This window comes from Phallusia mammillata, chromosome 3 (genome assembly GCF_965637545.1).
Source record: "Phallusia mammillata chromosome 3, kaPhaMamm4.hap1.1, whole genome shotgun sequence".
NCBI lineage: Eukaryota > Metazoa > Chordata > Ascidiacea > Phlebobranchia > Ascidiidae > Phallusia > Phallusia mammillata.
Window position 1 is genome coordinate 24,307,791 of NC_137254.1, and position 27,396 is coordinate 24,335,186.

The 27,396-nt window shown below is 36.8% G+C and overlaps 5 protein-coding genes across 9 annotated transcripts; 3 read left to right on the forward strand and 2 right to left on the reverse strand.

The window, feature by feature from the left end:
• Window positions 1–253: 253 nt before the first annotated feature.
• LOC145218660 (uncharacterized) lies at window positions 254–1,894 on the reverse strand. The gene has a single exon (XM_080086064.1). The coding sequence runs from the start codon at window positions 1,837–1,839 to the stop codon at window positions 847–849; it is 993 nt and encodes a 330-aa protein (XP_079942190.1). The 5' UTR covers window positions 1,840–1,894; the 3' UTR covers window positions 254–846.
• Window positions 1,895–5,407: 3,513 nt separating this feature from the next.
• On the forward strand, window positions 5,408–6,820 carry LOC145218213 (uncharacterized). Its single transcript, XM_080085613.1, has one exon. The coding sequence runs from the start codon at window positions 5,663–5,665 to the stop codon at window positions 6,593–6,595; it is 933 nt and encodes a 310-aa protein (XP_079941739.1). The 5' UTR covers window positions 5,408–5,662; the 3' UTR covers window positions 6,596–6,820.
• A 474-nt stretch (window positions 6,821–7,294) lies between these two features.
• On the reverse strand, window positions 7,295–18,038 carry LOC145218212 (peroxisomal acyl-coenzyme A oxidase 1-like). 4 transcript variants are annotated; one of them, XM_080085611.1, is made up of 15 exons: window positions 17,853–18,038; window positions 17,357–17,522; window positions 14,202–14,359; window positions 12,453–12,560; window positions 11,986–12,105; window positions 11,508–11,623; window positions 11,196–11,365; window positions 10,417–10,579; window positions 9,962–10,152; window positions 9,564–9,731; window positions 9,157–9,262; window positions 8,700–8,846; window positions 8,517–8,626; window positions 8,156–8,252; window positions 7,295–8,022 (listed from the first exon to the last, which is right to left on the reverse strand). In XM_080085611.1, the coding sequence occupies exons 1-15, from the start codon at window positions 17,974–17,976 to the stop codon at window positions 7,960–7,962; spliced, it is 2,007 nt and encodes a 668-aa protein (XP_079941737.1). In that variant the 5' UTR covers window positions 17,977–18,038; the 3' UTR covers window positions 7,295–7,959. The 4 variants fall into 4 exon arrangements, with proteins under 4 accessions (XP_079941737.1, XP_079941738.1, XP_079941736.1 ...); XM_080085612.1 differs by lacking the exon at window positions 14,202–14,359 and adding an exon at window positions 15,972–16,129; XM_080085610.1 differs by lacking the exon at window positions 14,202–14,359 and adding an exon at window positions 13,623–13,780 and having other exon boundaries at window positions 17,853–18,037.
• A 996-nt stretch (window positions 18,039–19,034) lies between these two features.
• Window positions 19,035–22,145, forward strand: LOC145220029 (uncharacterized). Its single transcript, XM_080087313.1, has 7 exons — window positions 19,035–19,224; window positions 19,789–19,854; window positions 20,106–20,199; window positions 20,279–20,427; window positions 20,490–20,603; window positions 20,666–20,818; window positions 21,122–22,145. Exons 1-7 carry the CDS (start codon window positions 19,111–19,113, stop codon window positions 21,950–21,952), a joined length of 1,521 nt encoding a protein of 506 aa, XP_079943439.1. The 5' UTR covers window positions 19,035–19,110; the 3' UTR covers window positions 21,953–22,145.
• A 546-nt stretch (window positions 22,146–22,691) lies between these two features.
• Window positions 22,692–27,359, forward strand: LOC145220034 (ciliary-associated calcium-binding coiled-coil protein 1-like). 2 transcript variants are annotated; one of them, XM_080087320.1, is made up of 7 exons: window positions 22,692–22,908; window positions 22,986–23,009; window positions 24,554–24,663; window positions 25,015–25,184; window positions 25,660–25,880; window positions 26,130–26,234; window positions 27,109–27,359. In XM_080087320.1, exons 1-7 carry the CDS (start codon window positions 22,864–22,866, stop codon window positions 27,352–27,354), a joined length of 921 nt encoding a protein of 306 aa, XP_079943446.1. In that variant the 5' UTR covers window positions 22,692–22,863; the 3' UTR covers window positions 27,355–27,359. The 2 variants fall into 2 exon arrangements, with proteins under 2 accessions (XP_079943446.1, XP_079943444.1); XM_080087318.1 differs by lacking the exons at window positions 22,692–22,908; window positions 22,986–23,009 and adding an exon at window positions 23,831–24,207.
• The last annotated feature ends 37 nt before the right edge of the window (window positions 27,360–27,396 follow it).

Consider the following 27,396-nt stretch of genomic DNA (forward strand, 5'->3'; position numbering starts at 1 on the left):
TCATCACTAGTAATGTCTTCATTTCAAGCAACTATGTTTGGTGAAATCCAATGACCCCACTTGTTTGATTTTGTTGAAAGTGTGCAATGTATTTTTTCTCGATTCACCTCCAAAAAAATAATTAAGTAATTCGGCCCATAGCATAAGTTTTCTGACCGCTACATTATAAGAACAACATATTTTTGACGAGCTCTGTAAAACTGGCTAATAACCTTTCAAGTTTACACTTGATGTTATTTCAAAACAGCCAACACTTTACGGGCTCAGAACATTAAAAACAGATGCATGACAAAAATGAAAAGCAACTACTATTGAAACTAGAACTTGTAACCGTCAGCTCCATGTTAGGACTGGTTGTGTCCCGGCGATGATTGATATTTGAAATGAAGGAGGAAATATCATCAAGAACCTGAGTAATTCACAGGCATCACTTCCGTTGACTTCTGTCACGTTTAAGCGCATTGAAGTGTTATAGTTTGAGCCAAAATGTCTGCATGCATCAATTGGAAAGACTTGTGACATGATACGTGATGAGTTGTATGAATATGTCGTCTATTTTGGTGAAACTTCACATACAATTAAACTTGTTCGTACCAAATGAAATCAAATGTGAAAAATACAGTTGAATAGAAATAACAGTTAAAAACTGAGAAAATGCATAAAACAGTGAAGAAAAAAAACAGTGTTTTGTGTTAAATATGTTCAGAATTTGAACAATCTCTCAACATTTCTGATTTCTGTGTGATTTAGCAATATTTCCACTCCAAAGTAAAATATCTGTTCTTTTGGTCAGTAACTCCGCAGTGTGTAGCCTACTATGTAAAATATACGAAACATGAGGCCTTTTCAAACGGCGAGAGTTCTATCTGATGAACTAGTGAAGGCCGATGACCGACGCCTACCAAGTCTTCCTTTGCGCGCACAAACGATTGTCAGGATTTTTGGCCACGATCGGAAGGATATGACCACGCTGAAGAGATTCAGCAAAAGATTGATTTCGTATAAGACCCCTGGCAAGTGCAAAGTGCTATTGGCTGGCATGGCGAAAACATACAAGGCCATGGTCACAAGATCAGTGGTAACACAAAACGCTGCCAATGCCACACATCTTTTTAGAATTTTTTTGACTCTGGCTGAATTGCTTTGATTGATTTGCAAGTTCAGTGGGTATATAAGTAGAAACAGTAAAAGCGCTTGACCGATTACCACAAACCCATTTCCCATATATATTCCCCAAGCAGATATCTTGTCCTCTCTGGTAATACAGCCTCTATTTGATGACCTGTAGTTTAACGGGGACAAAAGAGCAACCGTCGCTGATGTTATACCCACAAAAACTAAACATAGCGTTCCATAACTTACAAAAGGCAGCCATCTAGGTTGAATAGCATCCAAAGCAGGATGCTGGTATAAGGATCGCTGACGGAGCCAGAGGAATACATATATTGAAGCCACTGTAATCATGTAACCAACCGTCGAAATGTCCGCCGAAACTTCACAGGGAATCGGGGAATCTTGACCATAACCGAAGTTAAATACAAACTGTCTAGGAATAAATCGCAGGTAACTGCAAAAGCATGCTGCCACGGCGGCTGTATACACAGCGCCTGCGTTAACTTTTGAACTGTTCGATGTATTGGACTCGCTCCATTTTCTTGTTCGGATTCCGTATACCACTAGACATATCCCTAACCAAGTAACCAAACAGAAGGCAATAATGCTGAATATCTCGCTAATGAGCCATTCGGGTTGGTAAAATCTGTTGACAATTTCAAGTGTTGTTGATTGTGTTGTTCCATTCATTGGGTCCGTTTCCATGTTGGTGGCGTTAAATTCCATGCTTGGTGCCAATCAACTGTCTGGTTTGTACAGAATACCTTGTAATATGTTTACATACAAGTTTGTATTACAATGCCTGCAAATGAAAACGTGCATTTCTAAAGTAAACAGAATCTTGATGACCAAGCGTTTCCAAGTATTTGCATATTTGTCTTAGCAACAAAACTGTACTTAGTCATTTCCGTCCAAAACGTTCATTCGCATTAAAAGAAGTACATATATCTGCTGCCCAATCTCTCGCAATGAGCTAAGTTCAATGTGAATTTTTCGTATCGTTTTCAAGTAATCATTTCAACATCATCAACTTTCTTTGAAAAAGTCATTAGGAAATGAACAGCGCTAGCTCGACTAATCTCTACTTCGTGCGTTTTATAATCTAACCGCATCCTGAAAAGAACTGTTGTGTCTTATAGATAGTGACCTTTATGGATGTCCAATCATATCACTCTTTGTGATGCAATGAAGTGGTGAAATCGCGTTCTTCCTTATATTTCGGAATTTTCCCATGACAAAAATGTCCGAAAATCAAATCAGGAACTAAAATAAGGGCCTTGAGAGTTTATGGAACTCGAGACAATTTTCCAGGCAACTATAGTGCCAATAAACTCTTATGATCGTTACTTGTCTAACGTATAAGTTATATTTACAATTTTACGACGGTAGGCAAGATACTAGTTTTAAGCTACACAAGAAACATTACACACTTTCGCCCTGTAACTGACGAGTCTCGCCATTTGAAAAAGTCCGAAACCACTAACCTGAGAGTTTTTAAGAAGAAAAATTGCTACAACTGATCTGTTGTTAATTCATCAGTAGATACTGAAAAAACAAGCAAGGTGAAACATAAAAAATAACTTAAAGTTTTGTTCCATACATACGGTATGCAACAAACCTGCCTTAACTAACCGTGTTCCCTTACACTTTCAGTAATTTATACCCTTGAGGACCTTATGTCTTTCCTCACTTGAGGTGATTTGTTCACGTAAACATGTACGGTTCATTCATTACTAAAGCTGAATGAATGACAAAACCATATTTGCTAGCGTAATGAATGATTCATGTAAACTAATCGTGCTTTCGTCAAGGGTGTAAGAACTCTTTAAGATGTCCAGTCATAACATTGTGTGTGACGTATCGCGTAGTAGCTGCATTTCGAACGCAAGTCAGATATTTCGACGATAGAGTTGAAACAATAGACTGAGAAAAGTAAGTGTTCCTTCACAGAATTCGAACAACAAACTTATTATCATCCGGGTGACAAAGCAATAGAGCATTCACGCACTAATAAAAAAAAACGAAAATAAATGTTCAAACAAATGTTTTAATCATAAAAGCATCGATCAAGCTGCTTCTATAGTGTCTAAAACAGGAGACTACGAGTGCATTAATTCATTCATTACATTCACGCCCTCCTTTGTTTTACTGTGTGTCATCGTTAGCTGTTCATCCCGTGTTTACATCGTTAGCCTAACACGTACACGTTGTCAATAACAACAACAACAATGCAAAACAACAGTTTTAAAGATAGTAGGAAGTGATTCATCTACACGTTGTCTACATCTAGGGTTTTTCCTGAGGTAATTTCGCGCCATGACAATCGTTGGTCTTGATGATTCGATGGACTTCGCAACAAGTATACATGTTAATCACTGAACACACATCACACGTGTCAACCGGGGTTGGCTGACCGGATATTACACGAAAGACTAAAAGGTAGACGTGATAGTTTAGCTTGTAAGAAATGCCAATAATTCCTCTTGCCTGTGATATGACACACTGATGACCAAACTGATGGTCTCACCGGGTCTTTTGCCCTTACAGGTGCTTGTGAAGCCATTCAGATTTTTCTTGGAATACGTTTTAACTTTTAACACTAATGGATTTTAAATATAACGGATATAGCCCATGTGTAGTTACTCCACATCAAAAGAAAGTAAAACAGTGCAGCTAAAGGTTCGCTGACTTGCTATTGTTAGAATGACCCTTCTTTGACTATGACGAAGCTAGCAGAAAGATGTTGCGTCATGCTATTTTTTCTGCTCGTAGTTTATTATTAGAAACCAATTCTTGGAACTGAAGGTACCCATGCAATTTTTAAAGCGGCGCTGATACCGACTAAATCCCGTCACTGATTGTGGCCAGCGAGAATATAAAATATGTGTTGGAAATACTTGTTTTATAAGACATTTTTCACGAAAGATTGTTTCTTCATATCCCCCCTATTTAATTTATTGCCACAAAAAAGTAAAAACAAAAATTTAAAACTGTTTGGCCCATTGCGTCACGGGCAGAGCATTTTTTAAATCAATCAATCAAACTGCCGCTATAGTGTCTAAAACGGAAGTAAACGAGTGTAATACGATAGTATTTTTTTCACAAACCGTGAGTTTTGGAAATAAACGTTACAGTATAGATTTTAGAATATAAGTAGGCATATAAAGACATTTGATCCAAATTTCTCCACTTTAAACGTTAACCATATTAGTATTGAGAAGCAATAAGGAGTTTAGTGAAACAATGCAGAGAAATGTTCGTGGAAGTCGAGATAGATCATTGCTCCAGCGTTTTTCTATTACATGGGTGTAGGCTACATTTGAGCATTCCAAACAGGCAACGTTAAGCTCGGCCGAATAAAATTAATCGAACCAACGGGCACCGGTGAAAAACTTGTCTATATTTTCGGCGACCATATGTTACAACGCAAACATTCGACGTAATGGACAAATAATTTTGCCAAAATCCATGCGATCACGTGATGCACGACAACCAAAAGCAACAAAGTAAATATATTGGCCTGTTGTTAAAAAGGAATTAGAAACAATTAATTATTTTTCCTAATTAGAAAACAAAAACAGACACGAGAACCGAAAAATCCTACGAAATTTCCAATACTGCTTACCAACAGAACCGAGGATCCAAGACTATGTAGGCCTACACTATAGCTTATATGTTAACATTATCTGTTTATAATACAAGCAATCTCAACAACCGCTATTAGGCGGCGGAGGAAACCAAAAGGGATGACTTTTTTGAGAAACTGATGTTTTTTAGCCTATGTTTTTTATTCATGACTTATTTTAAAATCAATAAAGAAACATATTAGGCCTATCAAGGCGCTGTTTCAGGTTGTCTTCACCAAATCTTTCAAGAAAGAAAAATCATAAAAAACTTGAAAAAAAAGAGTTGCGCGATACAATAGAGGTAAAATGTATTGATTCGGCGCGCAGAGCTGAACCAAAAAATTCAATTATATCCTCGTTTCCGAAAAATATGAGCTGTTAGGCGAAACGATAGAGCAAAATGCATTGATTCAGCATCACTGCACCATATTATATTCTCAAACATATAACAGCTACACGTGTGAGACATATGTTTGTTAAACTAACCATGGGTAGTTGCAATGAACAAGCATCGCAATTAAGCTTCGTTAAACTGAAACCAAATTTCGAGTCACACTGGTCAATCAATGAAGTTGACCTTCTATTTTGTATTCTTTGGTTAAACAAGAATGAGGAAACGCCATATGGACACAAAGAAGGCGCGGAAATACAATGAATTCCAGAAACCGAAAGACAGAGATAGATTTTTAAGAAAACGTCTCGTGAATATATTATTTGTTGTTGGTAGGGATTGACCACGGACCGCTATCTTACCTTTGCTGCATCTACGTTTTACATAGTTGTGATGCAAATCAGCAGTTCATAATAAGTTCTTCAACATCAACAACAACTCTATGTCTGACGAAGGATTCAATGCGCACTACCTCGAAGTGGAGTAACAATTCATTTTATTCCACGGCAAAAGTTCGTCTGGTTAGGCCACAATGCAGAATTGCAGCGTTAGGTTTCGCCAGCCTCAGTGGTTTGTAGCAGAAATTTTTAATTTTGCCGCAATAATACAAGTGACTTGGATTTTAACTGCTTTCGTGGTTCACGGGAAACGGACAGGCCGGTGGAAACAACGACCAACGCCCGGAATATCAAAATTTGACGCTGGATGCCTGTACACAGCTGCTGTTGTTGCGTTTGCATGCAGTTACATGCGATTGGTTACGGACCAGGTTTCCTTCAACCTGGGGTATGTTAGTCCGGATTTGGGACAATGCGAAATCAGTATTGACATTGGGGTCTGCGGCTATGCATTGACACTAAATGCTGTGTACGCATTCCTTTGGTTAAGGCAACGTTCGTTTTATGAATGTCCGATTTTGAGCAGCATAAGGCGCCCATGGATTTTGTGTTTCAGTCGTGGGTCTGTTGGGCTTGTAACAGTCGGAATACTGTGCGGTGGAATTGGATACACTGTTCCTTACAACTACACCAGCGATGGTGAGGGCTGCATCGCAAAGCCCGGCCGATTCATAGTGTGGGGTATATACGTCGGAAACGCTGTGGTCGTGTTCGGCCAAACCATCATGCTTTTTCTATTTCTTTACCCACTTCGATTTCAGCTTGTTAAAAGGAATCAAAACCGGATCAAGAAATTGCTCACAAGGTCAGCTTTACTTGCTGGGCTGTGCATACTCACAGATGTCATAGCAATGCTAATATTTGTTTTTGCCGTTCCGGAAGATGCTACTCGCCACATAACAATTGCATTGTACGAGGCAAATATGCTTGTAAACTTATGGAGTGTTTTGCTTACGTTCGAATGCTGGCCAAAAATTCTGAAATCAATTTTTGTTGGTAACAGCACCAAGGCCACAAAACCAAGCTCTCCAACATCACACCCAATGGCCGTCGTAACAACCACGTAAATGGAATGTACTTGACTTTTTCAACTATGGTTTGCATTGCTAAGTTGTATTGTTGATTTATTTCCCGTATGCTTGCATACGAAAACAGCTTTTTGACCTTTAAACATAAAATAGTGTGGTACCAGTTTGTCCAGCCGATTCAAATCGTGCTGAATGTTTATAAACCGGACCTTAAGCGTTTCCTATAAGTTAAATGTTTGGCAGTGTCGTAGTCGTACAAGTCAGGCTGACTGAAATGAAAGTTTGACCGAAAATAATTGTATGGTCAATAAAAAACAAAAGCTTTGTAAATTTCGTAGCCAACAATTGTGGAATCCCAAACAAGCCCATGAAAACGGACACTCAAAGCCCTGCAAAGCATTTTATGCGTGCTTTATTACTGATTTGCCTGTAAGCAATTGCTATCTCACTCCTTGGTTAGATTTTCAAATGAAAAATTGTCAAAAGATTGCACCAAACACCTGCAAATAAAAAACATAGAATCATTCTGTGAATTTGCGTGAAGTATTTTTGCAACATATACTTACCAGTAGGTTAGTAACTTCGGGTTTGTAAACCGAATGAGCTACTATCAAAAACATACAAGCTTTTGAAAAATATAGAACAACATAAATAGGAATAACATATATTTGTTTTACGGTTTGAAACAAAATGTTTCTCTACTAAAAATTTAGAATTTGAAGCAAACACAATTTGGAATAAGATTAAACATATATTTTTCAGAAAATTACACGACAGCAAGTTCAAAATCAGCTTGCAAGGAAACAAGGAATCAAAGACCTTCAAACAACATACACTGCACAATGTTTCAAAGAAAAAACAGCAGTATTTTTTTTAACAGAATAAAGTTTCATGACAAGCTATAACACTGAGTCTTCTGTCATCTGCCGAACATTTAGCCTGTGGTCATGTTAGGTGCCTGATTCAACACAATGCAAAAAACGATGGGGTTGTAAGCAATGGAACAAACCAAAAAAATGCTGGGTACATGTTTTCCAAACATTCTTTTTTGATTGCCATGCCGTTGTATGGTAAATCACCTTACACTAAAAAGTACTACACGGTTTGGCACACTTTTTATAAATATTTTATGTAACAAATTAACACACTTTTTCCTGCAACACCAAATATATACATATTGTATCAATTAAAGGATTACTGCTAGAGTACAAGACAATTAAATCCGATTTGTTGCTCTTCGGGTGGAACTGCTGGATGAATTGTAAGTGCAAAAGTGAAAGATATTTTAAACTGTAAAATTAAACCGCCCAACATAATAGGTGGTTATTTTAATTGCATAGCCTTGAAAAAAAGCTTAATTTAATTGGTTTAAACATAGGTCACACGATTGATGTACTAGCCAATCACAGCTTGGATCGGTTGCGATGCAGCAAAGGCTTCAAGTACTTGTCATAAGAAGGATGAACCTAAATCACAAAGATACTCTAAGAAATTGTCTGGCAGAAACAACAAATTATTCAAAATTACAATAACATGTCAGAACCTTTTGGTTTAAACAAGAACTAAAATATGACATGTCACCGCTTTTGTGAAACTTACATCTGTTTTGTTTAAAGGAGATGAGAGGGCCCATTTCAAAAGTTCCTCATATACGTTTCCGTCATATCTGCCTAAGACTGAGTCCAAAACTTCATCTCTGAAAAATTAAATAATATTGCTCACAACACAATTGTTAACAGTGTTATTGAACCCAAAACTGTGAAAATGCTGACTTCAGAGCCAAGCCACATTTTACTAACTTTATAGCCTAATACGAGCTTTGTTTTAAAAAACGTCAGTTTTGGGCTCATACTTTCAAATTTGGCCGAGTTCAGAGCGGATTTGGGCCCGCTAACGACTCTGTGTAACAGTAATATGTCATAAAATATTTTACAATGTGTTTTAGAAATAGGAGTCAAACCTGAAATCAAAGGCATCAACTAATGCTACAGCATTGACTCTTATCAGGGGCAACAGTTCCACAACATATTGGCGGATTGCTTTTACTTCAGTGCCACTCAATATTCCATCCTGTAAACGCAAAGTGACATGTTAACGAACACGCAATGAAGGATCAAATGAATAACAGATTCAAGTTACAAACCTCCAGAAACTCCCCACTGCAGTTGGTTATGCCATCAAGAGCATAAAGTTGGAACATCTGTAACAGCGTCTTCTTAAGTTTCTGCGACACTTTCAATTCCTGCAACTTCTCATGGAAATTTTCAACCACCAAAAGATGCGAGTGTGCCTGCGTGTTCAAAAGCAACTTTTAGAAAGTTCCTTTTTGTAAGCGATAAGTAGGTTAAATTAAGGATACTGCAGTAAACAGCCGGACCACAATCAAAATACTAAAGAAAGATAAGTTGTAGCATGAAGAGAAACGCCAGAATATTTTGTTTTGTTTTCTTAGCATTCACCGTTATTGTAATGTTTGTATGAAAACTATTGAGCTTTTTACAAGTTGTTGCGAAATGTAAACAACAATACCATGTAATCAATTAAATCACGCAAAACTGGCATGTAGAAGATTGTTTTAACCTGCTGTAGCAGTTTCTTACATTAGCAGCTCGGACTAGATGCACTGAAGCTCTATTCAAGGCTCCGACAAGATCAAGACCTTCGGATCTTGCAGCTTCAACTTTATCAGATGCAAACATGATTTGTCTACAAATAAAAAAAAACACATTTATGTAAAGTCCAAAAGTTTTGTCAAAATTGTTGATTGCATCATTAATTGTCACAATCCTCAGTCTATTCATTCAACAATCGTCACGATTTTTAGAAGACCAATTTAAGGTTGCAATTAGCCCAATTGTAACCAAAACAAAGGTTTTTACAAGAGATATAATGGCTCAAACAGATAGAAAAGGTAACTATTTTACTTTACTCTTTTGGGATATAGTATCCTTTACAGGGCCAATAAACAGATATGTTTGTAGTAAGAGTTTCTTCCTAGTGAAAGTACCTCATTGCCCTTTCTTTATACAATGCAACAAGAAGTCTGGGGTCTTTGAGGTCTCGGCCAGCTGAGGTTGCACGAGCACGGAGCTCTGTTACATTGGAAGAAAGATATGCAACAGTTCCAGGCAATTTGGCGCCACGTTTTCCCTCCTTCAATGATTTTACCAAAAACCTGGTACAAAGAGTCAGTGTTAAAATAACAAATCAGTAAATACAACTTAAACCATTTACTATAAGGCATCAGGTAATCATGTAAAACCGAAAAATGTAACACAATTTGGGTAAATTTAAAAAAAGGACAAATGTAGAGCAGATAATGGTTAAAAGATAAAACAAAATAAACTTTCAAGTCCATTAAAAGAAAGTAAACATGTCAAATATGGGTTTTGCCAAGGAATATACCTGGCTGTTTGGAGCAACAAAACTGTGTTTTCACCCTCATAGGTGCAGTTTGGTGTGAAGTCAACATACAACTTAGGAAAGCCACTAGACATGGAGTAGCCATGACCTCCACATGACATTCGACAAATTTCCAAACCAACGTTGGTGGCCCAGCTGGTAAAGGCTTTCAGTCCTGATGATAGGCCATGTAGCTATAGTAAGAACATTGTTTCAAAATAAATGAGTTCCAAAATGCTGCTCTTTAGGAAGCATGTATATAGATAATACATTCAGGACAACATAATAAGTGTGTTGTACCAGCAAAAAGTATACCATTTTAAAACTTGAAATTGAAACAAGCGACTAGCACAATTTATGAATTCATTGACAATTCATATTTCATGCTTCGAAAAACAAACAAATTAATTTGGGAAAGAGAGGTTTGGCATGAGGACTTTCAGTACAAGACGAAGTACCTCTTGAATTCTTGTGTAGTCCCCATCATTAATTTGCTGGTTCACAACACTGTATGTTTCCACCATTTTCTTTTGCACAAAGAAGAAAGCATAGGCTGTGGCAAGCAGTGGAAAAAGTTTGTATTGCTGTGTGGGATAACTCAATACCTGAGGTTCAGGTTCTCTGTGCAAATAAGAGAATGTGCATATTATACTTTACCTTTTAAAACCATAACTAACGAAGAAGATTGAAAAATACTTGTTGGGGGGTAATTGGCGATGGTTTCAACAAGTATTTTGAAGTAGGACTTACAATATACAGTAAACCTCTGAAAAAAATTCAGACCCCTTTCGACCCAAAATTTTCTTAGAATTTGGTGAAGATCTGTATTAACCAATATCAATTAGTTCAAGCAAAATTAACTGAATCCAGTGTATTCAAGGTTTACTTTACTTTTATACCAAAAAATTCTAAGTATGGTTAATGTGTTAAACTTGGATAATAAGAATGGGGGCGTGTTCAACAACAAACAAACCAGTACAAAGTTACACTTTTACCCACATATGCCACTTGTTTGCTGAAAAGTCATGAGAAGAATAAGTGGTCTTGTTACGAGCACATAGCACAGGTTTTACTATGTTGACATAACCTCTTGCCTAACTTGTACAGCAACACGTACAGCATAAGTACACAATGCACAGTTCTTAATATTAAGCAGAAAACACAAGCCATGTCTATAAATGAGATACAGCCCAATTTTACCACACAAGTTTTTAACAGGTTAAAAGGCTTCCTTTACCCTGGTCTCATTTCACTTTGTCTGCGAACAGCGCTGTATCTAATTGCAATGGTAGTGCCCCTTGCCAATCCAAAAGCTGATGCTCTTACAATCATGCTTCTTATGAAAGTCATAGTTCCATATGTCAGCTCTGCTTTGGGTGGCTTAGTGTAAGTTCCATCAGGGGCAACCTAAAAAATATAATTGTTATAGATTTGTGAATAATGATACTTTGGTTTGGAACCACAGAAAAAAGAAAAAGTGGTGATTCTTTACCTTAATACAATGCAACAAATGGTAATGGTAAGAGTTAAGGAACTAATGTTTGCCAACCTGAGAATATTTCATCAGCATATTTTCTCTTGGGATTCTGTGATTGTTTAATCTCAAAAATCCGTTGTCATTTGCACCATACCCGAACTTTGGACCAATGTCACCGAGCGTAATTCCTGGAAAATTAAAGAAAAGTAATCATAAAAGTTGTCAAATGAAAGTGAGCTTGCAACTTTATAGTGCTTTTTATGGTAAATATGTGCTTTTTAAGAAACAATAAGCCTTTAAATATTGTCATGCATAGTGCAAGCAAATGTTTGCAGACAGAATGTGATAAAAATGCAATGACTCAACCTGCTACCCAAACATGTTTTTAGCGCCATTAAGCAACAAAAAATGCCTGACAGGATACTGGGAGTAAGATGTCATGCCAATAGGCATGTTATTAGTTTTAAAAACAGGCCAGCCCTATGGAACATAGGACAGAAATAACAGACATTATGGAGACACACTTTTCAATTTTGCTTGCAACACAAACCTGGCAATGACTTGTGATCTTCTAGACTTCTCAGTTGCACGACAAATGGATGAATCCCATGGCATTTTCCCTGTGTGTAAAGTTGGGCAAGTACAACTGCATGAGTAGATGTCTTTCCCACTAAAACAGTAATGCAAGTGATAAAACATTACATAGATATATTTTTGATACATTATCTGAATCGAATTAGCTTTTGCTCCTTACCACCAAACATTTTCTATGCTATTAGGAACAACTATCGACAAAATTAACCACATAGCTAACTTTCAATCTTTACACATTAATTTAAGGCCACATAACTTCAGTAATTAAAAACTAGCAAGGTTTTTTCAAGGGTCATAGAACTAGTCACGCTTTGAAAATACAACACAACATATTATAAATTTTTTTCTTTGTCCAACCAATAACAAAGACTTGACTTCGTCAATCGCCACAAAGTTGTATTGAAAAAATGCATTAAAACTTACATGCCCCAGGCCACCATTTGGTTGATGTTACTGTGGGGGAGTTAAGAACAAATTCCTGGGTATTTGGATCATAATGTGCTGTAGTTTCAAGTCCTCTTAGAAATGTGCCTGTCATAAACAAAAACATTTAAAACACAAAACATAAAATTTTAAGCAAACATTAACTAATTGTAATGTCTTTATTGCAAAATTTGTTAAATTATTTATGGTTAATAAAAATCACCACAGTTAGCTTAAGACTTCTGTGTAAGAAATGTGCTTAGTCACGAAATGACGAAATGTTGGACTTTGTCCTTACTGGTAAATTTACTTCAAGCAAACAAATGAAAACAAAAAGCTCTCTTTGGGGTTACTGATATAAGTTACTTCAGGTCAAGCATAATTTAAATTCATCCCATTTACCAACTTACAACCAAATTTCATGCACACCCATTCATATTTTCATGCAAATTGATTTTATTGCAACCGTTTTTCGTTTTTCATTTCATATTGTTTTCTGCACAGACATTCGGGCACTTGTAAAGGTATGAAATTAAAAGCACACCAATTTGAAACCGAAGTTTTGGTTGCTTAAATCAGCATTTAAAATGATTAGTATATGGGTCTTGGTGACATTTACTGCAGTATAATTTTTTGCATTTTTTCTTCACTCTACAATTGATGTTTAAACCCTACTTTATCATGTCAAAATTACAGACAGGGTTAAGTAAAGGCAAGATGCCAAAAAGGGTAATAAAGTGAAAGAGTCTTATGCACTGATCCAGAGTTGAGATTTTTAATACAGTGAGCATCTTGGGGAGGGGTCGGCAACCGCTTGCACACATGCCAAGGTTGGCACGCGAGGTGGATTTTCATGGCTCGCCAACCAATTTGCGTATTTATATTGAAGTAACAATTTAACCTGTTACACTGCCTGTTTACAGTTTTTATTAAGCCATTGTTATACAATTCTGCTATACATGCACAAAACACTCTGCTTTCTCTTCATTATTGATACCCGTTGGCACGAACTACTATTATTCAGAAAAACGTGGGCATGCGAGGTCATTAACACATGGAAATAACAAGTAAATTGTCATGCGTGGCCTAAAAGGTTGCCAACCCCTGATGTAGGGTTTTATGTGTTTGGCTACATGCATACAAATGGGTTGAATTTAAATTTATACAAACCATGGCCCAGCTCAGTTTGTGCATAAGTGCCAATGATCTCATAATTGATTGTTTTTTGAAGCAGTTTCTGCCTAAGAGCACCACTGCTCATGCGTTTGATGACATCAGTGAACATTGAATCATGTATGCCGAATGCAGTAATATCGCCACAGGCTAAGCTGCATTAAAAATGTGAATGGAATCATTTTCAGACTTGTTACACAAAAGTTGATTTTTTTACTGAGTTTGTGGCCTTAAATGATGCAACATTACTAAGTCGATAAAAAATGATTTTTTGAACAGGGATGTTACACTTTCAAATCTATACATTTATTTCCAAAACATCACAGAGAGACAAGTAAGGTGCAGTCAGAGATACAAGCAAAATTTAGAGCACCCGATAATAAATCACCTAATACAATAAACAAAAACTTTTTTCATACAAAAATAAACTCAACAAAAACAAAATATCCAACGGAAACTTCCAAATTTCAAGGCCGTGGTCACCAGTCTTATTTCTCACAAGTCAGATTTTATTTTTTTAAACAGTTTTCATTTGATTATTGGTTATTTGCAACACCGTGCAGTGCACTGACATACCATGACCCATTTCTGTCTGGGCATAAGTGCCAATAATTTCGAATTTTTGTTGAAGTGGCATCATTTTTTGCTTTAATTCATCAGTGGCCATACGCTTAATGGAATCGGCAAACATAGACTCATGTAGAAAGAAAGCATTGCCTATACCACAAGCAAGGCTGTGTACAAATAACAAAAATTCTCAGCTATGCATAAAAATATGTATACTACTGTATTAAAATTCTAAAAAGATCTTTGGAACCACAGTAAAAAGTCTGCAGCAAAAAATGTTCTCAAATATGTCAAAATAGGTAATTTGTTTTGTTGTTGTTGTTTTGTACAATAAAACAGATATTAGAAGGACCGTATTTTTGTCTGGGGTTAAATTTGTGCGCAAGCATGGGATTTTGGAAACAATAGCAGATGTCATAATGTTCTGTGCCTAAACATAGAACCAATTGACCAAGCAAATTGTAGACGCATGCTAAGATGAGTTCAAAACTGAACATTGCTGACAATTAAATTGGACTGTGATGGGTTAAATTCGTGACAATTAACATGGTGTGATTCTGTCTTTCCTACCATGACCCATTTCAGTTTGAGCATAAGTGCCAAGAAGTTGATAGTTTTCCGCAAGGGGCAAGAGTTTTGTCTTAAGAGAGTCAGTCCCCAATCTTCTTATGGCATCAGTAAACATTCGATCATGCAAGCTGAATGCTGTCAGGCCACTGTTTGCCAAGCTGTTATGAAAAGTGGAATCGCAAATACTTTTTGCTCTCTTAACTTAACTTAACAGAATTTTCGTTACACTTGTTCAGAATAATAGAGTTTAGTCCAGTGGTGGGATTCAGCCGGTTTGCACCAGTTCTACAGAACCATTTCACAAAACTTATGAGATCAGCGAACCGGTTAGCATTACTGGTTACTGTTAATAGACTTTTTTTAACAGAGCCGGCTGAAAAACATGATTTTTGTGATAAAACCGGCTGCCAAAATATGGAATCCCACCACTGGTCTAGTCCCATGGTAACTCATATTAGGAACCAAAAATTCTCGGCCAGCAAATGAAAAATGACCCCCATGGGAATCGCAACCAATGGGTTGAAAACCACTGGTCAAGTTAAAACTAACACATGACTCTTAATTAGCAAGATGGAAACCAGAAATCCCAAAGAAGTTGTACAGAGCGAGTTTAAAGGCAGAAAATATCATTAAATCTGCAAAAGTGTTCAAAAGAGTATCTTCAAAGGTAACAATTTGTTTTGGTTCTACATTTGAATACCAATAAAAACATTTACAGTTAACAAAGTCCTTCTGAGCAAAAGAAACCACCAAATATCAAAATCAAAAACACAGGCAAAACCTAGATGTGAGTGTGGCATTGAGAATGTCACCTGTTAAAGCAACTCATGCACATTTTTATCTTAGTATGAGATGAGATCAGTTGTTTCGATAGCTGAACATTTGTACATTAATGGGATACCTATTTAAGTTTTCCCTTTCTTGTTAAGTTGCTATATGACATTTTGTTATATTATGACGACAGATATGTTAGATTCAAAACAACTGTGAAATTGCTAGTATGATATCAATTACATGCTTGAAATTTAGTACTTGATAGTTTAGGTAACAGAAAGGTTTACAAATTTTCTTTCATAATTTTTAATATCAAAAGCTTTAATTGCAAACACAAAAATTATTGTTAGTTATTTCTTAAACTAGCTGAATCAAAAGGCAAACTAAAGACTGGTATAATGCTAATGAATTTTTGAGCAGTTACTGCTGTCGTACCATGGCCCAACTCAGTTTGGGCATAAGTGCCCAGGATCCTGTGATCAGCAGTTGGTGACATACATTTAGCAAACTGCTCAGGGCTGGCTAGTTTTTCTATGGTGGTGTAGAACATGCCATCATGAAGGCCAAAACTTGATAATCCTCTACAAACTAAACTGTGTGCATAAATGTTTGCTATTATGCCAGCAATAGTACCAATTCTTCAGGAAATTTACATTTTTAAGTAGTTTTAAGGTTGACTTCCACTGGGACATTACAGCCTTCGGGTTATACCCAATACCATCTTGCTTTAAGAAAGCTTCATAGGAAAATGAATTGACCATGCTATCAGTGGTGATTAGGGCACACAATTAACCCACTCATATTTTTATGATTACATTATTACTTCGAGAAAACGTGTTTGACACAACGGATTTGTCACAGCACATTTCATGTTAAGTATTTTGGGGATTTAAAAATATCTGCAATGTTTACATAACATCAACAAATTGTTGAATCATGTCATGGACTAAAATCCTCTTTCCTGTTTGACTGAAATGCCATATGGACATTTTGGTGGCAAAATATTACAGGAAACCATTGACAGGCATTACAACAAATATATTATTGCACTTTCTAAGAATTATGTGTAGTTAGTAAAAAAATATCCCACTTAAAACAAGATGATGTTAGTATCACATAAAACAAAATGTTGTAATGCCTGGTTAATGTAAACCCAAAGAGAGCAAAGAGTACGGCCGTGCCTACCATGTCCCATTTCAGTCTGTGCATACGTGCCAACAATTTCAAGGTCCATGGCGGGGTACAGCCATTTGGCTTTCTGCTCCTCTGTGGCTTGCCCGATCAATGTGGGTACAAACATACCGTAATTCAAGTCAAACAATACGTTCGGTGAACTTACATTCCTAAGCAAACACGTGAATAGAACAAACATCAAGGGTTGCAAACTGCAGACTAATCTAATATATATACATCAACTGACATTTGTTTCAGGTAATAATTTTAAGTAACCTTGGCAGTTGTATACACAGGATACAAGACTCAAAAAATCATCGAACAATATATATAACCAGTGGTGGGATTTAGCTGGTTCTATAGAACAGTCTCATGAAATTTTATGAGATCAGCGAACCGGTTAGCATTAGTGGTTACTGTCAATGGACTTTTTGTAACTGGCTGAAAAATATGACTTTGTGATAGAACCGACTGACAAAACATTTGAATCCCACCACTGTACAACACACAATAATTAGTAACCTACTACGGCATTTAAAGTCATGCAAAATGTAGATCATGTATATATACGCTTTTATTTCACTTATATGGGTCATTACCTGAAACACTGTAACTTGATTTAAGACAATGAAAAAGCAAAAACTTACGTATTGTATGAAATGAGATCATTGTGGTTTTCAATCAGATCACCCAAAGCTTCTTTCTTTGTGACAGCAATTGCTGATCTTCGTATTCCTTCTTCATATTGTTCCTCCCTTGACATAAAGTTTAACGGAATACTTTTGTAGTCAGGGTCACTGAAAACAGCATCCTCTACAAATGCATGAAATGATTTCAGATTGAAATTGTTAGACAATCTTACATGAGACACACTGCAACTTTTAGGCATCATGCAATACATGGAAGTATTACACACATGACTATCTTCACAAACTTGCAATTTAGTGATCTAATACAACTTTTGCTATCATTTTATTTTTGCTAAAACGGTAACAACAAAACACAAACTACTGTAATGTTTATTTGTTAAAAGCTGCCATCCGAAATATTAACATAGTGATTTTAAGTGCAGTGTGTTATCCTAAATTACTATAAGAATTGAGGCAATATTTTGAACACTAAATAAAATGCAAGAATTCTTACCAAGTTTGCGTTTCTTGTCAAGTTCCTTAGCACCATCAAATATAATTCTGGTTAGTTCTTCTGGGTCAATCGTAGCAGCATCACGCTCTCGTTGGAGATCGGGGTTAATTCGTTTGGCAGTCATGACATATGCAAGAGTATACAGCGCTATAGACAACTAAACGATATATTAACTGTCAGTACAAGGAATGACAAATAAATAAATTTTATGTGGGGGTTTTTCCAAGACGAAAATTTAACATTCGACTTAAACAACATATTAGAGCCATGCCGCTATCTTCTTGTGCAAGCAAAAATACAGGTTCAAAACTTCAAACTAACTACCGTACAAAACATCAATGCAAAAAATACTACTGCACAGTGCCGAGTACAAGCAATCAAGCATCAACTTGTTTTTCGTCTTGTTCTGTTTTAAATTTGCAAAAAAAAGAAAAACGGCATGCGCGATGCAAAAAAAACAAAATTGACCAACATGATTTCTATGGCAAATGTGATCGTGCATATTCCAAAAAATTCTCCATTTTAAGACAAAAAGCACTTAAAATACTAAATTTCGCCTTAATAACTGCACAAATATAAAGGTTGATTGAGTAACGTATGTACAACCTTAAGCTTTTCGCACTTGTAGTTGACAACTGCGCAATAGATGGACTGTTTTTTTTTCTTGGGCACGTAATAAGTACTGACAATTTGTAACCAAAAAACAAGACACTTTGAAGACTTCTGCAACATCCGCGCGAAATTTAATGAAGATCCATTCCTGCAAAAAGTGAAAGTATCACACAAGTGCACATTAAATTCAATTCCAAATGATTTGAAATTCGAATTATTGTTTCAGCCAAGCCGTTTACCAGAAAGGCGCGACGCAGCAATTGGTGCGGCCGCAACAGTTCGTTCAACTGAGAAATAACAATGTTGCTTATAAAAGCACTGTGACCGACTGACTGTTACAGCTTGTAAATGCTAAGATAGATGCTATTTGTATAGACATCAACGTTTGTTTTGTGCAAACTTTATTTACATTATCCATTTATTTGTCTAAGTAAGGAGAGTAGTTTATGATTTTGTTAACATAGATTTCTGCAGAAGTCTTTTTTTGTTGGTACGAGGCAAAAAGGATAGTTCATGTGGAATAAATTATTAGCATTATGCTTTATACGTTTTTAAAAAAAAATTGGATGTATTTTTATGTTTCATTCTAGTTTGCTCCCTGTGACGTATTTATAGTGAATTGAAGGGAATAACAGTGAGTTAAAACATGGAAGGGTTAAATATGAACATTAAAACTGAAGCAGAATTGACAGTTGTTGTGTGTGGTTCAGAAGAGTATAATGATGTCTGTTCAGCAACCGAGGAGAAGCAACCACACAAGGTGGATAGATCCTTTACTGCCTGTCATCGATTATTGTCAACCTAGGTTTGCTAATCGGTCTCTTGGGCTCCATTAACTAAACCAAAAAAGAAGATTTATGTAGAACATCATCCCCACCTCTCACAAGTGTGAAACTGTATGTTTGCTTCACCTTTTCCTTTTACAAGTATTCTTAGCATGGTTCTTGCAAGTCTAAAATTGGGGACATGTTTGGTAGGCTCTCACAGGTCCAAAACTGTTGTAGTCCTTGGCCCACCTTTTCCAAGTCTACATGTCCACTTGACCAAGTGCTATATGCAAAAGCACTAATCCCTGACAACTATTGAGACAACTGTCTTATTGCATATATGTCCATCAAACGCAATCATATCTATTTTCCTATCTTCGCCAAACCTTTCTGTGTAACTGGTGGCTGTGTATGCCTGTTAGCACTTTTTACAACCAGTTAGTGATAATAATTGTGCCAAAATTGGGTCTTAAGCCCTTACAGTCAAAGTGAAAATGGAAAATGTGTTCAGGCTGACAGAGTGTTTTCAAATGTTGTTTATTCATTTTATTTTATAGAGTGAATTGTTTTCTGACGATCCACGTTCTAAGTCTTTTATCCATATGGAAACAACATCTAGAATGGTTAGTTTTTCTCTTTACATTTGTTTTATTGAGATATACATTCATACTGGGATCAGCCGAGATGCACACCAGCGATCATTGAATATTCATAAATCATAGTACGTCAGGCCCATTGAAGTTGTTATGCCGAAAGCCGGCTTCATGGGCCTAGCGTTCAATGATGGATTGATACACTTGCTTTGTAACAGTTCTTAGGTTTTGTTACATATAGTTGTATTGTAGAATAAAATTGTCTTTTTCTACCGTTGCAGTGGGTCACTTCTGTAGCAAAAGCAATTGAAGAAGTGAGGGAATATGAATGTCAAACACAAAGCAAATACATTATGCAGAGAAGAAGATCATATGGTAGACCCTATGCATTTCTCAGTTTTAATCTGTGCAACATGTATTTTATTTCTTTTGCTTACCATAAACCTTGTTCCAGATATTGACAAGGCTCGAATTCGTTGGGACTGCACAGACAACTTTCCTTTTAAGATTGTCAGAGTGCACAAAATGGAGTGTCAACATGCTAAGGATCGTAATAAATTATACAATGACAAGCGGAGATCAAATTCTCTGGATAATCCAAAGGTATGTTTAAACATATATTAGGAAATATGTAACCATGCAAAATACTGAGATAAACTATTTAGCCGGGAGCAAAACGAAAGAAGTACAAAAGATACATCTCAGCACATGTTTCGAAAAAAACAGACTGCCCAGCATACATTGAAATATTAGAAGCAGAGATATATCCACAATACCAGGTTTGTGATGCTAGTGCAACATATTTGTGAACATATTAGCAGTAACTGCATGATGTTTTTAGTTACCCCTCGATGCAACTGTACGCCAAAAGAAAACTGCCAGTCAAGTGCTTCGGTATGATTTGGGCACTAAAAATGAAGATGTTTACAAGGAGATGTTTTGTAGAATTACATTCCCTGCCCTTAATGCACATAAAGGCCATGGCTTTGGAGAGGCAAGTTTCTAATTACTTAATATTATAGTCATTTTTTGCCCACTGAGGAGTTGTTGAGTTTATTTTGCCAAATGAAACAAATTGCTGCAGCACAATTGTGCTAAAATATTCACCAAACAAGAAATAGCTGTGCTTATAAAGTGCGGCAAAGTTAAGGGCACATTTAGTGGATAGATGGCAAATGTGCTGCAGCTACACCGTTAGGAAACAAAACTGAAATGAACATCAGAAAAATTATGGGTGTAGTGTATTTTGCAAACCACAATACTCGTGGTCAAAGAATTACAATGTTCATATCTATAGATTCAACCTACTCGCCATCAACTAGATAGCAGACTTGTTGACAAAATTGAAGAAATGGTTGCCAATGGTGTCAGCTCAATGAGAGAAATCAAACAGACCTTAACAGATCTTGTACAAGAGCTGTTCACAGGCAAGGAGTTACCTTGTAAATCCCACCGACGATTTTGGCCAACAAGGAAAGTGATTTGCCATCACTATGTGAATGCATGCATTCGCCAAAACAAGGTGCAAATCGACGGGGATAACATAACGTTAGCCCCGGGAAGGTGGGATAAACCATCGGCCAAGGACAGTGTGTTTTATTATTACTTTGCCACTGCTGCTGACAAACCGCCTAGAAAACGAAGAAGCGAACCTGCTACACAAGTAATAGAAGAAGTAGTGACTACAGACGCCCCAGAAGAAGAGGCCGAAGTTTACCAAGAATCTACCTATGGGAATGGGAGTGAGCTAATGCACGCATACACGAACTTTTATGAAGACCAGTCACAAGTGGCAGCAGCCCAAGAAGACGTGCACCGGAAGGTCGCGTCGAGCATAACAAACAGTCTGGAAGAAATTTACAAAGGGGAAATGTCAAGCGACATTGAAGAAGTCAAACAACATTTGGAATATGCCCTCCATAAGCTTAATCAGTCGAGTGAAACTGTAGAAAGTCCTCGACCAAACAGATACAGTGGTGGTAGCGAAAGTAAGCGACCTCGTTTGTCTATTATTTTGTGCCAAGACGATAAGCCACTAGAGGACATGGCCCACGATGTCCAACCAGAGGATTTTAGAGAAACTGTGTCTACTAGAAGTGCACAAAAGCGCAATGGAAACGCATCATAAAGACGTTTTCTACATTAAGATTTGTTAAACAGTTAAAACTTTAATAGATTTGAATTTCTTGGCATTGTTCTGTTTTTTGTAGTTTGGTACTGATTAATTCCTCTGAATGTTTATGTAGAAGATTTTGGCTTCCTGTGGTTTTGTTTCCTTGTCAGGTTTAATTTCGTGGAAAATCATGAAAACAGGCAAAAAGGTGGTGTGTGTCTTTTTAACTGATAAACGTAGGATTTAACAGTGTTATTTGCTGGAGAAAAATGGCTAAAAAGCAAACCGAAACTGCACAAAAGAACATTTAGGAAAGATATTGTAATGACTGATTTTTTGCCCAATTTAATGCAAAAATTTTAAATGGCGAAGTTTGGATGAAGAAATCAAGCAACTTCCACCAAACGTGCATCAGCGTCGTAAAGCCGCCATGTTAAAAAATCTGTGGATAACTTACTCCAAGCATGATCGGTTTTGCGTTCTGGGAGGACAAGCTACTTTGTTGGAAGAAGAACGCATGGCATAGCCAAGAAAGGCATAGGGAATGTCAAATGACTGTAGGCGATAATAGAACCATAAAATCACCTTAGGCATGTGTCAAAGCTACCCTTATTGCGTAAAAACGTCGAGATATTCTAGCAGAGTTGAAGGTATTCGCCTAAAAATTTTAACAAACATTTCTGTGATGTCATAAAAATTCTTCTGTTTGAAACAATTATCAAGATGGCGGCCGTAAGCTAAGCTAAGGCGGTGTTTGTGCTTCGCGCTGTCTGGTTCACATTCCTGATCTAGTACTGTCGCAAGAGGTCGGATCAAGTGACTGATAAGTTGATAAGTCGATAGAAAACGTGAACAGGTGAAAGTTGATACTGTTGATTAGTTACTTTTTCGTTAATAAGATCATCAAAGGGCTCCGTTGCCTCACTATGGGGAAAACACACAAGATGCCAAGCGCCAATCGGAAACACCGGGTAAGGATTGCTTAATGTTTTTTTTATTGTGTAATAAGTTACTATTTGATTGTAAATAGTTACTATCTCGTGCGCAGAAAAAGAAGCAGGAAAAGAATGAGGTGAGTTTAATGTTTCATATTTTTCTACGCGTGTAAAATCCGCAATTTCTGCGCCTATTACTAAATGTCCAAAAGGGTCCAAATTGAATGAGGGTTGAAGCTTATTATATTCAAAGCGTAATAATTGGTCCGTTGGCACATATATTTGTCAAAAGGCGTTAAATTGGCATGAAGGATATTTTAAGGCCAATCAGTTAGTACGCTTATCAATAAAACTACAATACATGTTTGCTTGTTTATCGGACAACTTCAAATTTTGTGCTATATGCAGGGCTGCCATCGACTTGAAACCAAAAATAAGGACCACCGAAAAATTATTTTTTTATGCGAAATAAAACAAACGTTTTTGAACAAATCTTTGCATTTATGCGAGCCGTGACATATCATATGCAATATTTTGGCAGAAATGATCTGTTCCAGCCACTCCTTGTTCGTAAAAAATACTTCGTGCATCTCGCAACAGCTCAGGTCTAGGTTTACTTTTACTTGTAGCAGGGATTTGACCAGTAATTGTTGAAAATAAGGCAAAAGAAGGACTCAAGTCAAAAATAATGACATTTCTTAGAAATAAGGACAATGAACTTTTCTAAGACATAGCCCTTGAAAATAAGGACAAATCTTAGAAATAAGGACGGTATGGCAACCCTGGCTATATGGTGTCTGCAAATTGTTCAGTACGCTGAAATAGTTTTTTTCCGTAATTGTTTAGTACGCTTGTCTATTTTTCCGTTGTTTTGTTTGATAAGCGTAATTTTCTCCACAATAAAATGTTACAAGGTTAACAAGTTACAAAAAATTCTGTCATGAAATTAATTTCGGTCCTAAATCATTACCCAAACACACATGGCCATCACCAGGACTTTCATAAATTTGATCAAAATTGCTCACTCAAGCATAGCGTACCACGTGATTACGTCTGTCGCCATAGCGATATTCCACGCTTTGATAACTTTCGTACGCGTTGGATTTGTTTTTACCGACAACAGGTCTTCGTGTTAAACAAGGTTTTAGGCTGAGAGCGCCCAGTTTCCATGTTTAATTGAAGGTTCTGTGTTTTGACTTGGTGCAAGAATAATTAAGTTTTGTTGTAAGGGTCGTGTTACAATTTTTAAGACTTGTTTGCGACGTAATGAGTTTTAAAAACGTTGCAAGCCTCAGAGGAAAGGGCAAGAAAGATGATCCCAGCTATGTACTGACGGTTTGTATGAATATAATACACTTGTGTCACATCATAACTCATATTAATTGCAAAAATGGTTCATATAACCCCTTTTCAGCTTAAAAAGTGCATATTTTATCTCCTTGTAAGAGTAGCGTTTCATCTTAATTTGTGTGATTAATGGTCCAAAAAAGCCTTTTAACTAGATAATGCAACTGTCTCGGCACTAGCAGGTGCCTTTTTATGTTGCACAGTCCCAAACAAATCGAGTGCAACATCCATTAATAACAAGCTGTCACTTATTTACCATCTACTTTTTTACATCTTTACCATCTTTAAGTGTTAACTGAAACCACTTAGGTTTAAAGTTTGTAAATTTTTGTAGGATGAAGAGGCAGTGGAAAAAGAACCAAATGGATCATTTGCATGGAGGGATTTGCTTCCATCACAAGTTAGGACTCTAATGCAAACAGAAACACCTGAAGACTTACAAGAGTAAGTGTGATATTGTAGCGGCCTCTCTCACTACCGTTATCATGTGCCTTCATACTACAGCGAACCGGACAGATTGCCTTCTTTCTCTGACTCTCATCTTATGCGGCGTATTCGCTCATTGTGTTATTCTATTATGATGTACCTCGAATAAACACCTCGCTACATTTGGTGACCCCAAGCATGCGAGCCTTTTAGAATCTGTACAACCTTAAACACTACGATTTCCAAAGAATTAAAATGTTAATTGGAGTAATCTATAAATGTAGTTTCCAGTACCACTGTGTTTTGCATAGCATTTTCTTTGATAGTGTCAAATAGACTAACATAGTGAACATAGACCAATTTTTTCAGCAAAATGGCCAATATTTTAAACTTTGACCAACATGAAGTCAACCTGACGGAGGCTACCCAGCTCGATTGTTTTGTAATTGCTTTCCATTGGGCCAAGGAAAATGGTTTTGACGAAAGACAACTCAGTGGATTTATTACACTGGTCTCCAACCTTTTGAAAAACATAAAAGGTATGAGACAAATAGAAATTTGGCCGGCTTAACTGAATACCAAACTTTTAATGCTATGTTGAAATGAGCCTGGATTTTCAAAAACAATGTTGTTGGTATTGCTATGAAGAAATTTTCATTTTTTAATAAGTTACTTAAATCTTACATTTTATAGCCAGGGTTCTTGGGTAAGCACACAAAATTATTAACATTGGGGTAGGGATGGTCAATTCATATTATGTTACCTGTCAGTTTCCTTAATAGGAAAGTCAAGACCTTTTACATTTTTGAGTAAAGTATGCAATAAACAAAGTTGTTGGCAGCTAATCCTTTGACCATTGTTTAACATTCGGTATGTCACTCAAGTTTATTTCCAATCATAGTGGACACCATTTGGACCACCCAAAAAGTTTTTATATACCACTAGTGGCCCATGAACTACCAGTTGAGAACCACTGATCTAGTGTCTCATAATCTGTGCTTTATTGTCTCACAGAATCCCACATGTCAAAGTCTGAAAATTTAAATTACCTGAAAGAATGTTTTTCTGGTGTCGGATCGGACAATCCAACTGTAATGCCTATTCCTCTGTACTTTTTTAAACTTGACCATGCAAAACTGATCATGGAATACCTCATCACAACATTGATTCATCACTACTCGCTTTATGAGTACCTGTACACACAAGAACAAGATGAACTAATCATTGGAACAGATGTAAGTTAAGTATATACTATTAACTTTAAATTGTACACAAAAAAAGAGTGCTAAAATTAATCAAAGAAACAGAAGTCAAATTTTCTAAACATGAAAGTATTTTAAAGACGGGAAGAAACCTAATAAAAAATGCAAGTTTGAACAGGGTAATAAAAAATGCAAGTTTGAACAGGGCTCTTTTTAGGTTTGTCATGAACATATGATTTTTCTGTAGTTTACTGTACAATGTTTTTTTTTAATTTTGTTTAGCTGTGCACAGAAGTTTGTTCAGAGATGAATGGGCCTTTTCCACCACCCTTGGAGGAGGGAATGCCAATCGAAATATTTGAAAACTTTCATTTGTCCAAAACAAAGGTACTTAGCCAGTGGCGCAACTAGCGGAAAATTGAGGGGGCAGGCAACGAACTACCAACTTTCCCAAAAACGATTGTATTGCTAAGTGCGTATCATAGATTGGTCGAATGGTCCGACGCGCTTTTCCACTAATAATCTAAAAAAAACTGGGATTCGTCCTTGGATTGTACGGCTCCGAATGCCGTGAAAAAGTAACACTTGTAAGTCACAAAGACCATTCACAGACCACGACTTCGCGTGACGTCATAAATGATTCGGTTGATTCGGCCGAATTTATTCGGCAAAACCGCCGAATATTCGGTTTCGGCCGAATCAAAATTTCGTCGATTCGGTATATCACTAGTAATTATCATCGCAATACATACCGATGAAGCGATTTACTGCAGTGCCGGCGCCTTGTCCTGTCATTTGAAAGTTATTTTTAGCTTTGATGCGAGCGCTGTACGAGAGCCGTTATACGCAATAACGCAGATAGAAAAGGGACATGGCATGCCGACGAACCTGCCCCCCTAGTTGCGCCCATGTACTTAGCTTTACTGTAGTTACAAGTAAAACTGTGTGTGTTGTTGCTAAAAGCATAAAGGCAAGTGTTTCAGAATACACACCTTGGCAGTAGTTCTCAAACTGTGCGTCATTTCAATTTTCCAAGGGCGTCGCAGAATAGTTCCGTTCATGGCTTTTTGTGTTTGTATCAATAAACACAACTTTCATAGTAAGTTTCCTCATTAACTTTTATTTGCTGGTACGTCGCAAGTCAAGAAAACTTGTTCAGAGGTGTCGCAGCAAAAAAAGTTTGAGAACCACTGCCTTAAGGGATAATTTAAATACCAATAAGAATGTTTTACTTTGCTACATATTTTCTTGTGTCATTTAGGATGCCCAAGTGGATGATGAGGCTGCAGACGCAAGCTTTGGTGAAGAACTTACTGATGCTGTGTTAAAGGCAGTGGAAGCATCTGAAAGTGAAGCTGTAAAAACTGTACCAGCCACAGAATTGCGAAGAATTATTGAGAAAATTACAAGGGAAATGATCATCCCTGCCAAGACTGAACTGCGTAACAAAATTAAAGAAAAAGAAACTGGATATTTGACTCGTATTGAAAAGATACAACCCAAATAACCACACCCCAATTTTTTTAATAGAATTTTATTTTTATGCTTT